The sequence below is a fragment of the Mobula birostris genome, chromosome 10 (genome assembly GCF_030028105.1).
Source record: "Mobula birostris isolate sMobBir1 chromosome 10, sMobBir1.hap1, whole genome shotgun sequence".
In the NCBI taxonomy this organism is placed as follows: Eukaryota; Metazoa; Chordata; class Chondrichthyes; order Myliobatiformes; family Myliobatidae; genus Mobula; species Mobula birostris.
Window position 1 is genome coordinate 102505609 of NC_092379.1, and position 17205 is coordinate 102522813.

The following is a 17205-nucleotide window of genomic DNA, read 5'->3' on the forward strand; positions in this document are numbered from 1 at the left end:
CAAGAGTCTAATCAAAATTTCATTGCATGGATGTGACAATGATTAACACTCGTTTTGAGTGTGATGGTGGGAAAATTGTAAATATGGATTTGTTTGACCTGTCCTGAATTTTCTTTGACCCTTAGCACATAAAATGTGTGTAGCATTGGGCATAGACAGACCTTTCAACCTAAAGAATTTCCATATAATGCATGCTCTATCTTGTTTTGTCGAATAAAGAAGCTGCTTCATAACTACTAGTACTTTTCTTTGGTGATTTCATTCACACAGCATCTGGTGTGATTTGGTGTCAGAAGTGGGATACCTTTGTGCAACCCATCGTGTGACCAGCAATCTTAGCAGTCTAAATGGGTGAGTATTTTTAAAATTAGCACTCATACTTGGATTTGTTAGGGTCAGTGGAATACGAGAAGATGAGGTATCACAAACACAGAGAGCTGAACTGGTAGATATAAAAGTAGTGTGCGCACGAGTATGTGTGTTTATGTAAGAGACGAAACTTTGTGTGTTAATTTGGTGAGAAGGAGCTAACAGTTGTGAAGCATTGTTATTGAAGGTTCGGGACATCAGTGGGGGGGGCGTGTATACTCGTTCTGAAGGCTGCATTTTAGCATACACATTTTGCAAGTGCAATTCAAAGGAATACAGCAGGCATCACAAATTCAGGTTGTGGAGTACATACTCTGTGGTTTTAAGTACATGCTATTTAATCAGTACCCGTCATTTATATTTTGCACAATGTGGGAATTAGAGTGGAGTTATTTCGGGGAGAGGTTTTACCCTGGTATATCTGTCAGATGGCACCAGCTGAGGTCAGGCAATGTCAGGTTGATTACCCTAATGATCTGGACCAGCCCTTGACTCTAATTATGACCATTTATAAGTCTTTCACACCTGGGGAGAAACAGAGCATTTTGTCAGAGTTGCCCTTACTTAAAGTTGCATGTGGGGATTCAGAATTCTGGTGCAAGCTTGAGGAAATGGTTGAAATTCACCAGATGTACCATAAAGATATACACATGTTGGTAAAAGCAATGTGCCCAATGAAAACGTGGAACAGTATGGCCCAGGGGGTGCAGGATGGTAGATGGGCAACTACCAGGAACACCAGCAATGAAGAAAGATATTGCTCTCTTAAAGGGGAAGTGAGCAGCAACTGGGGGGAGGTGTAAGTAACCGGGGAACGATAATGGCAGTGATTCAAAGAGCTGATGAGACAGCTATGGATTATGCAGAAAGTAAATATTATGAAGAGTATTCAAAGTTGGACCACTCTTCCTGAAAATGATGAAGGAAGGTCTGAACTCAGCCCACCAGGAAATTTTAGATTTAGGGATAGCGGAGGGGTCAATCCACTCTAAGGTAGGTTTGTGGGCTGGTATAATAGACCAAAGAAAGTGGAAGAGAAATCGTAAAGTGGCTATAGTGGGTGCAGCTGCTGTGATGTCACAGAGGTTTTGTTTTGTGTGCTGGCAGCCAGGGCATGAAGCAAGGTACTACTGGAATGGGTGTGGGAGGGTAAAGGAGTTGATAATGCTACAGCTGTGGCCTATCAGGACATGGTTGGAGGCAGTGTCTAAAAAAGGAAGAAAAATAGGTGAAAGTCAAGCATACACACAATCTCTCACCCTGTCGGTGCCCAGTCTGACCAATCTGACTGTCAATCAGATCATAGAGCTGATGAAGACGGCTTCTGAGTCAGAAAAAGATGAGCCCCTACCACCTACGCTGATGACCCATGGATGTACACAACAGCATTGTTATGGGGCCGGCATTGCAATATGTTAGTTGACACTGGGGCATTGGTATCAATAATTGACCTTCTCTTGCCAACAACCAGATATGTTATTTATATTACGGGTGGAGGAAGAAAAACAGTAAAAGCAGAGGGAAGCGAGTCACAAATAATCAAAATCTGGGGAATGTGGCTTCCAATGTATTTTTGGGTATGTCCAAATAATGAGGGTACTATCCTTAGATGAGACATCCGAAGAGAAGTAGGAATCATTATAGTTTCAGGAAAGGGAGAAGTAATACGGACAAGCCAGGGGCAGCGAACCTGTACAACCAACAGAGAACACAACCTAGCCAGCATAGATGCACTGACAGCTGTTCAGGGTATAGTGAAGGAACTAAAACACCAGGGGATACTCAGAGAGACTGCGCCAACTACTAACTCGCCTATATGGACAGGAAAGAAGCCTGGTGGATCATATCAGTGAACAATAGACTATACTGCCCTTAAGGCCACACTGAGATTGTGGGGAGCTGTGCAACAATCCTAAATGGCATGTCTCCAGGACACAAAGTTTTTTCAGTTTTGGATATTGTCAGTGGATTTTGAGCACTCCCCTTAGCACCCGAGTTCTAAGACCAGTCTGGACCTGGTTGGGCACCAGAAAACGAGGACCATACTCCCCAAGGATTCCACAATAGCCCAGCCATTTCTCATAAGGTGATGGCACAGACGTTGGAAAAGTTCAATCCAACACCCTACTGGTTGACCAGCTTACAGGATGTAGATGATCTACTAATTGCTTCAGAAGATGAAACAGGTCGTTTAGGGGCAATAGCCAGCGTAGAGATACTGCTAGACGAGGGGTTTAAAATCAGTCCACACAAGGTGCAGGTAGGAAAGCAAACCGTACAGTACCTGGGCTACACCATTTTGCAGGGGAGGAAGGTCATGTCAGATGATAAACAACACTCAATGTGCTGGAGGAACTCAGCAGGTCAGTCAGCAAAAGTAGAAAAGATTAGTCGACGTTTCGGGCCAAAACCCTTCGTCAGGACTGAAGGAAGAACTTTGGGGAGGGTTTGAAGAATGCTGGTAGTTGAAAAGAACAGTAATTTGAAAGACAAATGGGTGGGGGAGGGGAAGCAGGGAGGTGATTGGCAGGAGAACAATGCGCAATAGTAGAAGGAGGCGGAACTCTGAGGCAGGTGATGTGAAATAGGAATAGAGGAAGGGAGGGGGAGGGAATTACCGGAAGTTGGAGAATTCTATGTTCATACCAAGGGGCTGGAGACTACCTAGACGGTATATGAGGTGTTGCTCCTCCAACCTGAGTTTAGCCTCATCATGGTAGTAGAGGAGGCCATGTATGGACATATCTGAATGGGAATGGGAAGCAAAGCTGAAGTGGGTGGCTACCGGGAGATCCTGTCTGTTGTGGCAGACGGAGTGGAGGTGCTCGACGAAGCGGTCCCCCAATCTGTGTCGGGTTTCACTGATGTAGAGGAGGCCGCACCGGGAACACCGGATGCAATAGATGACCCCAACAGATTCGCAAGTGAAGTGTTGCCTCACCTGTAAGGACTGTTTGGGGCCCTGAATGGTGGCAAGAGAGGAGGTGTAGGGACAGGTGTAGTACTTACGCTTACAGGGATAAGTGCCGGGTGGCAGATCTGTGGGGATGGACGTGCGGATAAGTGAGTCGCGGAGGGATCAATCCCTGCGGAAAGCGGAGAGGGGTGGAGAGGGAAAGATGTGCTTAGTGGTGGGGTCCTGTTGAAGGTGGCGGAAGTTGCGGAGGGTAATGTGCTGGATCCGGAGGCTGGTGATAAACATTCAGCCATCAGATGATTGCCCCGACCAGTAAGCATAAGGGGACTGAAGAAGGTAATGGGTCTTTTTAATTATTGCCATAACTTCATACCAATGTTCTCAGCACTAGAGGCCCTGATACAGGAGGGAAGCTCCCTCTGGAGGAAGCAAGATGAAGGCCAGATAAGGAAAAGGCTTTTACAGATACCACAAAAGCACTGGACCCTGCTCCGACACTAGGATTACCAGATGCGGTTTGTCCCCTACAACTATACAGCAGCAAGGAGGGAGAGTACTACAATGCAGTAATGGTGTAGGACCATGGGGACACAAAAAAGCGAGTGGCATATTATTCAAGGAAACAGATACCCAATGCAGTAGGACTTCCTCACTGCATAGCAGCTTTAGACTGCACTGCGTGGGCAGTGAATCAGTTGTAATGATAGGACAATTCATACTAAACTCGGCCCAAATCACTGTAGAGCTCCTGAATACAGGGTGGCTGAGAGCAGTCACAAACAGCTGAAGGGCAGATGCACAGCATGGGTACCTAACACAACAACTGCTGAAAGCAGCGAGTCTGCCAGCAGAGGTGGCAGGAATAAAGTAAAAGCTCACCAGAAAGGGGAGAGTAAGGAGCAGAAACAAAATGTGTGGACAGACATCAATGCGAAGAAGGCAGCAGAAGATCAAGAGGCAATTGAAATTGAAAGCGTGCAGGAAGAAACAACGGAAGCCAGTTTAGTAAAATTATATGAAAAGGCAGGAGAGAAGGAAAAATGGAGCAAAGGAGAAATCAGAAGGGAGCTGAACACCAGGGGAGGAAGGAGTCATGTATTAGGTGGATACTACTGAAGTTATATCACAGGTGATGGCACCAGGGAAGGCAGAGCATGATCACAAGCCTCCCACAGGACTGGTGGTGTCCACTGCTGTATCATTTGTGCCCAGCATAACCCTGGTAAGGGCATAACACGACAGCTGGCAAACCTGCAATGGCCAAGGGGATTCTGGGAAAACATCCAGATGGACTTCATATGTGGGGGGGGGGCGGTGGGTGGGTGGAAGCTACTGTCGAGTAATTATGGATCACTTCACCTCGTGGGTAGAAACTTTCCCAACAAGTTAAAGCAGAGGCAGCAGATTCCACAACTTCTATAGCATGGAAGACTGAGAAAGATTGCACATGGTATCTGAAGGCAGTCACCCCAGCCTGCATGGGGAATGAATACAAATGAGCTGATCCCTTTCAGCAGTTGGGCCAGCAATCCACTGGACAATTTGGAAGGAGGTACAACCGGGGAGAGGTCCTTGCAGCCATTCAAATATAAATCACCCCAACCCCTTCCTGCATGTTGATATGGGGGCCTGTGAGCCTGATGCACTTGCCTTACTGGTGCCCCTAGAAAGAGAGAGTTTTAGCTATCAGAGAATGAAGGGGTGAAGATGGGGAATGTGATTAAGCTGCAGTCATCCAGCAAGGGAAGAGACAACAGACATACGAATGAAGACACATCTCTAAAGACTGTGTTCAAATTTCTGAAACAATTTCTCTACTTAGCATTTCGTAGGTAACAAAAAAAATTAGAGATAATAGAGTAGGTGTAGATGCACATAAAGAAATTGGGGGGGGCGGATTCCGAGGCAAGGCATTTCTGCTGCCCTACTTGAATAGATCCTCCTTAACATTGGCCTTTATTGGTACAACTTTATTTTTGTCCAGGAGGGCCAAGAGGAGGTACTGTTAGAGTGATTTTTGTATTTAGCATATTTAGAAGACAAGTTGGGCCTCCTGTCTTTATGTCTGAATTATGGATTTAATTTTAATCCAGCTCTGAACAATAGGTTTACAGACTAAGCAGACCAGGAAACAGACACTTACCTGATTGTCTGCTATGCAAGAGTCCAATCAACATTCCATTGCACGGATGTGACAGTGATTAACACTCGTTTTGGGTGTGATGGTGGGAAGATTGTAAATATAAATTTGTTTGACTTTTATCTTTAGCACATAAAATGTGTGTAGTGTTGGGAATAGATAGACCTTTCGACTGACAACATCTCCATATGATGCCTGCTGTGTCTTGTTTTGTTGAATAAAGAAGCTGCTTTATAACTGCTAGTACTTTTCTCCGGTAACCTCATTCACACAAGACAATAGTTCTGCACCCTCTCCAGCACATTTCTTATATAATGTGACCAGAACTGTACACAATTCTCCAAATGTGAATTTACCATGGCGTTCTTGCTTTTATATTCAGTGCCACGGTTGATGACAGTAAGCATCCCACATGCCTTTTTCACTACCCAGTGCTGGCACCTTCCAATCCGAAGGGTCTCGGCCTGAAACGTCGACTGTACTTCTTCCTAGAGATGCTGCCTGGCCTGCTGCGTTCACCAGCAACTTTGAGGTGTGTTGTTCCAATTTAAAGTATGTTTTCAATCTTTTCCGGTTCTAATGAAAAGCCATTGACCTGAACACTAGATCTACTTCGTTCTCCACAGATGTGACCTAACTAAATCATCATTATCCTCCAAATTTGAGACCTAAAAATTCCAGCATTTTTCTGTGCACTCCAACTAAATGATTGCACTCACCTAGCCTTCACCCTACCTACAACATCACGAGTAACTATGCTCGTCACCAGAAATGGTCTTCTTCAGCAGCACATTTTACACCAAGCAGTGTTCTATAAATGTTATCTTTAAATCAGAATCAAAAGTTACACTACTATCAGAAACTTTGCCCTTAAGATCAAAGACTTCCTATTCATTCCAACTATTCTTTCAATCATTCCAACTATCACCTCAGGTATAAGATTCCTTGTGCTTTGGAATCTTTTTGCATTTTCTTTCATAAAGCCATTACATTGTCCAGACACTACACCCATCTTTTATTATTCATTGCCTTTGTCTCCCTTTAACTCTCACCATCATGTGTCATTTAATCTCTTGTAAACTCTGATACAAATCCTAATACCTTCTCTACAATTCGAAATTTACCATCAACTTTTCTTAGTTCTCAGGTTCCTCAGTTTGAAAAATTACGCTTCTCACCCCACAGAGCTTGTCCCAACGTTTTGTTTTGACTTCGATCCCACATCTTTCAGTTCCCATAAGAACATAAGAAATAGGAGTAGGTTATCCGGCCCATCGAGCCTGCCGTTCATCTACCTGCCTTTTCCCTGTAACCCTTAATTCCCTTACTATATAAAATCGTATCTAACTGTTTCTTAAATATATTTAGTGAAGAAGCCTCAACTACTTCCCTGGGCAGAGAATTCCACAGATTCACCACTCTGTGGGAAAAACAGTTTCTCCTCATCAGTCCTAAATCTTCTCCCCTGAATCTTGAGGCAATATCCCCTAGTTCTAGTCTCACCTACCAATGGAAACAACTTTCCTATTTCTATCTTATCTATCCCTTTCAAAATTTTGTATGTTTCTATAAGATCCCCTCTCATTCTTCTGAACTCCAGAGAGTATAGTCCCAGGCAACCCAATCTCTCCTCATAGGTTAACCCCTTCATCCCTGGAATCAACCTGGTGAACCTCCTCTGCACTGCCTCCAAAGCCAGTATATCCTTCCTCAAGTATGGAGACCAGAACTCTTCCTCAATGATTCTATACTATTTTTAAATCACATGGAAGAGGATCAATTTCTCTTCCTCAGCTGATGCAGCTTCTTGACCCAACTCCTTTCCTCCCACAGATGCTGTCAAACCTGCTGAGTTTTCCTAACAGATCTAACTCCGGATGACAGCACACACAGTCTTTTGTCTCTACACATCTCTAAACAAGCACTTCGGCTTCCACTGCAATTTACGCTGATGATCAATTCCATCAGGCAATCCTCACCGAGTACCCAGATACCCCCGAGCATCAAATTCAAGATCCCATTAACAGATATGGCCCGATTTCACCCAACCTACCTCACCATCCTTTGCAGCGCCAAGTCCTGACACCCTGCTCGCTCCTTCATTCGTTTCACTTGACTTAAGTAAGTTGCAGCCAGGCTTTGAGGAGGGGGCAACCCTGACAGCCAGGCTTGCTCTCCTCCACACGGAGTTAAGATGACTGAAGTGGAATGGGATGTGGTCCCTGTTACACTTACCAGTGGTAAAGTACTCGACCGCTTCCTGCAGCAACTCCGTGTTAACGCTCGCCTCCCTAAGCCGAACATTCGGCCCGCGGCTCCGATCCATTATCGTGAAAAATACCGGGGCACATTCAAATCCGCGCGCGCACCACAGGCCGTTGGCGCCTGCGCAGCGCAACGCGGAGGAGGAGCTGACGTCCGATGGGCTCGGAGCATGCGCATTAACCCATTGGGACGTGCTGCAGGGATCTTTCCTGTCGTGGGTGGAGTGGGCAACTGAAAGAAACCACAAACAGTGAATGTTCGTATTCAAGTCACCAAATAAAGAACGCCAATTCTTTTTATTCTGTAATGCAGCAGAAAAATGCTGGAAATATTCAACAGGTCGGGTACCAGTTTTGGAGAAAGGTCGACATTTCAAGTTAATGACTGTCAACGTATGATGGTGACGAAGGAGGAAGAAGGTTGCTGCAGAAAGCAAAGAGAATGTTTGCGTTTTGGTGAAGTCCAGGGTTTTCAGGTCATACAATGAGTTGAATGCTGTAACCGCAGCCATGCAAAAGTTAGTGTTTTTGTGCCAAAGCTTCAGGGCCCAGGATCCACATCATGCTTGCAGACAGCGTGGAATTCCGTCTGATGCTTCTCTCACATTATACACTAAACTAACTCATAGCTACTACTACTCAAACTATTTTGGTAGTTTGTCAGTTAAAAAACATTTGCAAATGTGGCAGCCAAAACAGAGACTTAATGGAATTCCGAGATAATAGGGGAATGCCAGAAATACCCAGTAGATCAAATAGCCTATGTGGAGAACGGGAGAGAAATGAACTAACGACTTTGGGTCTGAGTCAGACAGGAAACTGGTTATTAGACATTGTTAAAATCAATATCTAGTTCTAAAGGGGACAACCTGTTAGATTGATGTTCTTTGAGCTACATTTGGTCAGAGTAGGATGGAAAATTAAACTGACAGGTGATTCAGTTGCCTCTGTGGACTGATTGGTTGTAGACCATGGAAATGGGTTGTTTGGGCCAATGTGTTACAGAGGGCTATCAAATGTCTTTAACTGTATCAGTTCAATTTCCAGCCACTCCCCCCAGCTTTCTCCACTCCAAGGAAAACAGATCAAGCCTATCTACACAAACTGAAAACACAATGTTGTGAATGTCCTCTGCAGTGCCTCCAGTGCATTCACATCTTAGGCTCATTAACAATAACATATGTCTTGAAATTTGTTGTTATGTGGCAGTACAGAGTGAGACATTAAAATGACTATAAAATACAATAAATAAATAGTGCTTGAAAGGGTTAGTGGGGTAGCTTTATGGGTTCATGCACGATTCAGAAATCAAATACCAGAGGGAAAGAAGCTGTTCCTAAAACTTCGAATGTGCATTGGAACCTACATACCAGGCTATGATGAACTGGTCAGAATGCTATCCAGGTGCATGTGTAGAAATTTGCTAGAGTCTTTGGTGACCTGCCAAATCTCAAACCCCTACTGAAATAAAACTGCAAGTATGCCTTCATGATTGCATCAATGTGTTGGGCTCAGGGTAGATCCTCTTAAGTGATGATGCCAAGGAACTTGAAGCTACTTATCCTTTACATTGCCGATCCCGCAATTAAGATGGTGTTTGTTCTCCTGACTTCTCCTTCCTGAAGTCCACAATCAATTCCTTGGTCTTGCTGATGTTGACTACAAGGTTGTTGTTGCAACATCACTCAATCAGCTGATCTATCTCACTCCTGGTGACCTCTTCATCAGCATCTGAGATTTTACCAACAACTTTGGTGTCATTGGTAAATTTATAGATGCCCTTTGAGCTGTGTCCAGCCATGCAGTCATGAGTGCAGAGAGAGTAGAGCAGTGGGCACCTATATTGATTGTCAGTGAGGAAGAGATATTATTACCTATCTGCACTGTGTCTCCCAATGTGGAAGTCAAGGATCCACTTGTAGATGGAGTTAAGGAGGCCCAGGTTTTGAAGCTTGCTGATTAGACTAGAAGTGCAAGTAAACTATTGCTTCACCTAGAAGAACTGTTTAGGTTCCTAGGATGTGGGAAGAGATAAGTTAACATTTCATTTTGATGAATTTTCATTGAAATTGGAGAATGGAATTTCTTTGATCTGAAATGCTATTTTGATTTCTCTCTCCACAGATATTGTTTCAACAGTTGAATTTTTTTTTCTTTTCAGTATCTGTAATATTTTAAATTTCTAAGAATGTCTCAGAATGGATAATGCAAGCCAGGAAAAGGTTCCTTGGAATTTAGGAAGAGAGCAGATATGTAGCTTTCAAATATTAAGGGAACTGGGGGAAAAATATTACTTCCTGGAATTTTGAAGTTTTAGGCAAGACTGGATCTGTCAAGGGTAAAGTTAGGAATCAATTATGGCAGGAACTAAAAACATTGCATTGGTTATTGATTCTTCCCCAACTATAAATTAAATAATTAAGATAGTTAAACTTTTGTAAACCAAAAATATTACATGATGAAGAAAATGTATCAAATAGATTTCAATTCAGTTAGATCATAACAGGTTCATTTCAGAGATACTTAACACATTATTAAAACACAGTATGATTTTTTGTCACTCAAGCAGATATATTGACTTATTCTCAGTACTTTACATTATTTAAAATACTTCAGAGTAATCAACTATATTAATTATGAAATTTTAATTCTTTAAAAACACCAGACTTACAGACATTACATACAGTCAAGCTCCCATAATATTAAATTAAAAAATCCAATGTACATACATATGTCCACTCCTTAGAATGGTAAAACTAGTTTACCCTCCACTTTTAATAGTTATTCTTATGAGTCTTTGGAATCCTGGGAAACTTGGGGTCCCAAGTCCATAGATTCCTCAAAATTGCCATGCAAGTTAATAGGAAGGTTAAGCAGGCACTGTCAAGATTCAAGATCATTTACTGTCATTCACCACTACAAAAGTGTAAGGAAGAATGAACGTTTGTTACCGCAAATCCAATGCAACATTTAAAAAAACACAATAACCATAAAGAACCCAAGAAAAAAATAATAAATATAAATACATAAGATGATCTTATATATATGGACTAATGCTGTGTAAATAAATTGACACTTGGTCACTTATGGTCTGTTGACCTTCATTAGTCGAGGGATTGAGTTCAAGAACTGAGAGTAATTTTGCAGCTCTATAAAACTCTGGTTAGACCACATTTGGAGTGTTCTATTTAGTTCTAGTCACTTCATTATAGGAAAGATGTGAAGGCTTTAGAGATGGTGTAGCAGAGATTTTCCACAATGCTGTCTGGATCAGAGAGCATGTTTTATGAAGAAAGGTTGAGTGAGATGGTAGTTTTCTCTTTGGAGCGAAACAAAATGAGACGTAACTTGTTAGAGTATAAGATTATACACTAGAGTGTGTAGAGTACACAGCCAATGACTTTTTCTCCAGAGCAGCAATGGCTAATACCAGGGGACAGCCTTCTATGGTGAATGGAGGAAAGTTTAGTGGAGATGTTGGGGGTAGATTTTTTTTTATCATAGGGAGTGGTAACTACCTGGAATGCACTACCAGGAGTGGTGTTAGCAGTTGATACAGAAGGGACTCTTAGAAAAGCACATGGATGAAAAAAATGGAGAGTTATGGGCTATGTAGAAGTGAAGCGTTAGATTGGTCAAGAAGTAAGTTAAAAGAACGGTTCAACATCGTGGGCTGAAGTTCCATACTATGATATTAAACCTGATTCTGATTTTGTGCCATATTTTTCCATGTTCTGTGTTCTATGTCTTGTGTGTTTTTGACACCAATCATTAAAATACGATGGCGGTATCAATATTTTTGTGTATATTCTGACATGGTCAAAATCAACTTATAGCTGTTTGTAAAAACAAAACCTATTTGTATCCAAAGTTCCCCTGTATACCATGAATATGACATCAAATGCAACTGTGTAACTGTTGAGGTGTCTATCCGCACAATTCTTTTTTGGTAAAGCTAGGGAACGTGGAATACCAATAATGTTTAACATTTTTGGTAATTTTAGTAAATAAATATTTGTTATATGTTGTGCTGTAGTAGATGGTGTCATTGCCCAACTCCCTCAATTAAGCCCTAGACCAGGGATGGCAAATCTTTTTAAGAGCATGTGCCAAAATTGGCAATAATCTTCTAAAAATGTTCCTTGCTATGGCATGGAAATGTAACAAAATGACATTTTTATCTGAAGCAAAATGTAACCTGTATTATATCAGAGGGCTTTGCTAATAGTATTCCTGTAACATTGTGCCAATGGACCTTGAGTACAGTATATGACAAACTGCAGAAAGACAAGCAGATGTGTTACTGGAAGAATGCCAAGGACACTAATTAAGCAGATGTACAGAATGTCCTTGAACTGAATCTTAACACTTGGGTACAAAGGAGTGATTATGCTGTCTGTGTTTTCAAAGCTACCACTGCCTCTTGTGCAGTGCTAGTCTTCCCTTGCAGCAAGTAAAATACACACTTTTATGATCGATCCACTCTTAGTTAATTATTGTTTGTTATAAGGTAGTGAAAAGGTGTTCAACAGAACTTGGGGTTGCACTGAGATCACATGTTTACATGCGGGAGCGGACCAAGGAGGATTCTGATGACCATCTGCTCCCAGGGAAACTCTGGTGGAGGAGTAATCACCAAAAAGTAAATCTGCTTTTTGCTCTGTGTGGCCTTCCCAGGCAAGTGGCAAATACCGGGTTCTGCTCCACTCCCATTCTGGATCAGTTTATCTCTCCGTGATTCCAACACCTTCAGCGTGGCAACCAGAAACATACGGGTACACCCTTGGCATCAGGGACGCACGAGATTTGACCGGTAAGAGTGTCAGGGATACATCTGGTGTCATGGGTGCACCAGCAAAAAGAGTAAGTAAGAGTGGTATTTGTGGAAACTGAGCTCATAAATTTAATCCCTATAGAACACTGTAGTAAACAAAAGAAAGAGAAAATTGGTAAGTAGGGTGAGGAAGAGAGACTAGAAATTGGTAATAATGAGACAAGGGAAGTCCTCCCCTGTCTCAAATAAGGGGACACAGGTTTGGTATATGTTGAGTAATTATGGGAAGGGATCAGTGGAAGAATTATGGATGGGGAACCAAGGAGTGTATATTGACCTTGGACAGCAGGAGAATTATGGGCCTTGGTAGAACAACTACTCGATCCAGAGATTGGTTTTGAAAAAGCTATTCACAAACTTAAAGCTATTGTTTTGTGTCACAAACCTAGTATTTTTGATTTGGAAACATTAATGAGGCATTTTTAAATTAAAGTCTGTCACTGGTTAGCCCCAAATACAAATGTCAGGGTTTTCAATAACACTGTAACAGTGCCGACCGGGCTAGAACCTTCCACCATGCCAAATGAAGATTTTTTTTGAAATATGTATGATGCATTAGTGCTGCCTTTCCTGAAAAGACTAAATGGTTTAAGATTACAGAGACACAACAAGGTAGAGATGAGTCTGTAGAAGAATATATACAGAAGATAGTACCGAAAGTGGAACTATATTCAAGCAGCCAAAAGAGCGGGTTCTGGGACCTGCAATTAGGGACACTACCTCACTTTTTCTTAATATACAGTACTTCTGTTTTTGCACATTTTAAAAAATCTATTCAATATACATAATTGATTTACTTGTTTATTTATTATTATGTTTTATTCTATTTATTTTTTTCTCTCTCCCTCTGCTAGATTATGTATTGCATTGAACTGCTGCTGCTAAGTTAACAAATTTCATGTCCCATGCCGGTGATATAAACCAGATTCTGATTCTGATTAAACAGTGCCACCATCCAAACTCAGGAGAATTACATGACTCCAGGAACAGCGGCACCATCAGAACTCCGGGGAATTACAGAATGGACATAAGAGGACTCTACAGTGTCCCCTAGTGACTCACATGAGAACGACAGGGATGAAACGAAAAGATTGACAACTACATTAGATAAAACTATTGTTAATTAATGTATTGACAAGCTAGTGGCAGATCAATTGACTATTGCTCAACTGCTCTCTGCTGAAGGAGAAGTACTCAGGTGACCCTGTGACTCTTAATGAAGAAGTGTTTTAAACTTTAAAGGTGACATTGTGTACTGCACCTGCATTAAGAATCCTTGATTCAGCTGGAAAATTCACCCTGTATGTCAATGAGAAACACATAATAGTAGTCTTAATTCAAGAACATGGAGCATCCTGCTGCTCATTACTCTGCCGATGATTTGATTCTATACACTGATAGCTCCCTAGTGGTTGAGAGAGGGATTCAAATGGTTGTTCCTAGAACCGAACTGCTGACATCAGGCAACATATCACAGCAACTAGAAGGGCAAGGGCCCCCATATGGAGAGCAGTAAAGGTACATGTACTGAACTGACAAATCTCAGTCCTCCCTGTCGACTAAATGGCACCTATTGGGTATGTGGTTACCAGGCCTATCCCTGGCTATCAGGCATATCTCCCGAGCATGATGAGAAGTGGAAGGGCTGTTGTTATCTTGCTTACGTAGTGCTCCACAGGTGACACTTGGTGTCACTACCTCGCCACCCTCTGGACTGGCAGCACCAGAGGCCCAGAACAGAAGCTGAGAGATTCCGGATGATTCCATTTCTGGGATATGGGACTGTGAGGCTGTCTTGGGAACTAACTAATATAGCATCAGCTTTGGAGAAAATACCAAATGGAACCACAAATGTCTTTGACCAAACTCAACAAGAATTAACCAAGTTGTCATCAGAACAAATGTTTCTTCATACAGTAGCATGATAGAACAGTGATGGCTTTGGATTTGATCAGAAAAAGGGGCACTTGTGTTGCTGTACTTACATACCTGATGAATCAGAAAATATAACTAACTTGTGAAATCACATCTGAGAAGCTACCAAAGAGGTTAAGAAGGTAGGGATCAGTATCACAACTATTACACTCCAGGACACTGGGAGGATAGTGAGCAACTATTCTGTATTATGGTATAACTATTGGTATTATAATAATGACTGTTTTAGCATTTTTGTGTGTAATAACAAGACGAAGGAGAGGAAATGAATGGGTAGTCACTGAAGTGGATGGAGTAAAAGGGAATTTTGGGTAGGGCTTTGAAACTCCATCATTGCTTTACATACATATATACATATATTTCAATTACTATGTTTGATGAAACATAGAGTTGTCATGATATGACAAAAAGGAGGAAATATGGAAATGTACTTCTAGTAACAAAATGCTATTTTTGTCTGAAACAAAACGGAATCTATGTTGTATCAGAATGTTTTGTGCAACATTAGCCAATGGACCTTGAGTATATGATAAACTGCAGGAAGACAAGCAGATGATTTACTGAAAGAATGCTGAGGACACTGATTAAGCAGATGTACAGAATGTCCTTGAACTAAAGCTAACACTTGGGTATAAAGAAGTGATTTTGCTGTTTGTTTTTTCAAAGCTATCACCAGCTCTTGTGCAGTGTTGGTCTTCCCTTGCAGCCAGTAAATTCAATGTGCATTTGATTGATCCACTCTGAGTTAATTGTTGTTTTGTTATAAGATGTAGCGTAAAGGTGTTTGACAATGGCATGATAATTTTGAGCAGAAATTATCTTGATTAATGAATTAGTAACAATAATTATAGACTTTTTAAAATGAAAACAGATGGGTCCTGTTCCTTATGTACATGAATTTGTTTTCATCATCATCATCAAGTGCCATGCCCAGTTTGAGCTTTGACTGCCATGGCCTACACACTCCTGTTTCGGGTCAAGTGGATCAATTCATTGGTATTCATTTCCAGTTCTCTGGCTGCTGTCTCCATCACCATTTATCTTTGTCTTCCTCTTGCTTTCTTCCCTTCAATCTTTCCCATAGTTACCGTGCATTCTAAATCCTCCTTCCTAATCACATGTCCAATGAAGTTACATTGCCTTTTCATGATCTCATACATTATATCTCTTTTTGTGTTTGCTCTGTTCATGACATCCTCATTAGATATTCATTTCGTCCATGATATTCTTTGCCTCCTCCTCAAAAACCACATCTCTGCTGCTACAATTTGTTTCCTCATGTTACTAGATATTGTCCAACATTCTGAGCCATATAACATAACTGGATAAACATAACAGTACTCTGAGGTGGGTTGTCATGCCTAGTTTAATATTGGTCAGTATACTCTTCATTCTCGTAAAGGTGTCTTTTGCCATCCCTATTCTTCTTTTGATGTCCAAATCGCACCTGCCATCTGATGTCACCCAGCTTCCTAAGTAGTAAAAATTCTGTACTTGTTTTATGTCTTCCCCATTTACTCTCAGTCTGCAGATAGGATTCTCCTTCTTTTTGGATATCACCATACATTCTGTCTTTTTGCAATTGACAGATAGACCCATTTTTGCACTTTCTTCAACAACTGTATCAATTAAGTTTTGTAGTTCTTCCTCCATACTTGCAATTAACACATTGTCATCTGCATATCTGAAATTATTGTTGTTTTCACCGCCAACTTTGATTCCCAAGATGTCTCTTATTTTTTGTAATATTGTTTCACTGTACACATTAAATGAATCAGACCCTTGTCTAACACCTCTCTTGATTTTCATAAACTGACTCACTTCTCCATCTATTCTTACAGCGGCAGTTTGTTCCCAGTACAGATTTCTGATTGGTGGAGGTCTTTCGAATCTAGATCTAGAGTTTTCTGTAATATTTCAAATAACTTATTGTGCTTCACTTTATCAAACGCTTTTGTGTAGTCGATAAAACAAACAAATCTTTTTGCACTTGAATAGCTCGTTCTGATAGTATCCTTTGCGTTTCTTGTACCTTTGTCTTTCACGAAACCACATTGTTCTTTGCCTATTTCAGCTTGTATCTTACTTTTAGCTCTTGTCATCAAAATTCTTAGAAGTATCTTGGTGATATGACTCATTAAACATATGGTCCTATGTAATTCACATTCTATTGCTCCAGCTTTCATAGGAAGTGTGATAAATACTGATTTTTTCATCTCTTCTGGTATTATTCCAGTCTCATAAATGTCATTGATTAAATCAGTAAGTTTTTCAATTCCATAATCTTCAAGGGCAATAATTTGTTCTATTAATAATTCATCAGAACCTACTGCCTTTCCTTTCTTCATCTTATTTATTGCATTACAAACTTCAGATTTTAAAGTACTTGGACCTTCAATGTTTTTCTTAATTTCTGATTTTTCGCCTCGATCATCTTCAAACAATTCCTGAATATACTCAGTCCATCTGTGAATAATCTCATCTTTTTCCATGATAATGGTACCATCCTTTGCTTTCAAACATCCACCTGAAGAACAGAGGAGCTTTTTACCAGTGATATTCTTGATTTGTTGATGTAACCTTTCTGGATTAGTAATAGGGATTCTTTCTATTTGCTCACATTCCTGGTTTAACCATTCTTCTTTGGCTTTTTAACATAAGCTTTTAACTCTTTTATCTAAGGACTTATATTGTATAGGATTTGCTTTCTTCCGTCTCCTTTCTTCCATTAGATTTTTTATTTCAT

General features: G+C 41.1%; 1 protein-coding gene across 1 annotated transcript in view; it reads right to left on the reverse strand.

Moving 5' to 3' along the window:
* The window catches only part of cenpi (centromere protein I), a 99537-nt gene extending 91773 nt beyond the window's left edge, over positions 1-7764 (reverse strand). The window contains exon 1 of the mRNA XM_072270730.1: positions 7662-7764. Coding sequence (XP_072126831.1) covers positions 7662-7752 — 91 coding nt within the window. The 5' untranslated portion in view covers positions 7753-7764. The remainder of the gene's footprint in view (positions 1-7661) is intronic.
* Between the last annotated feature and the right edge of the window lie 9441 nt (positions 7765-17205).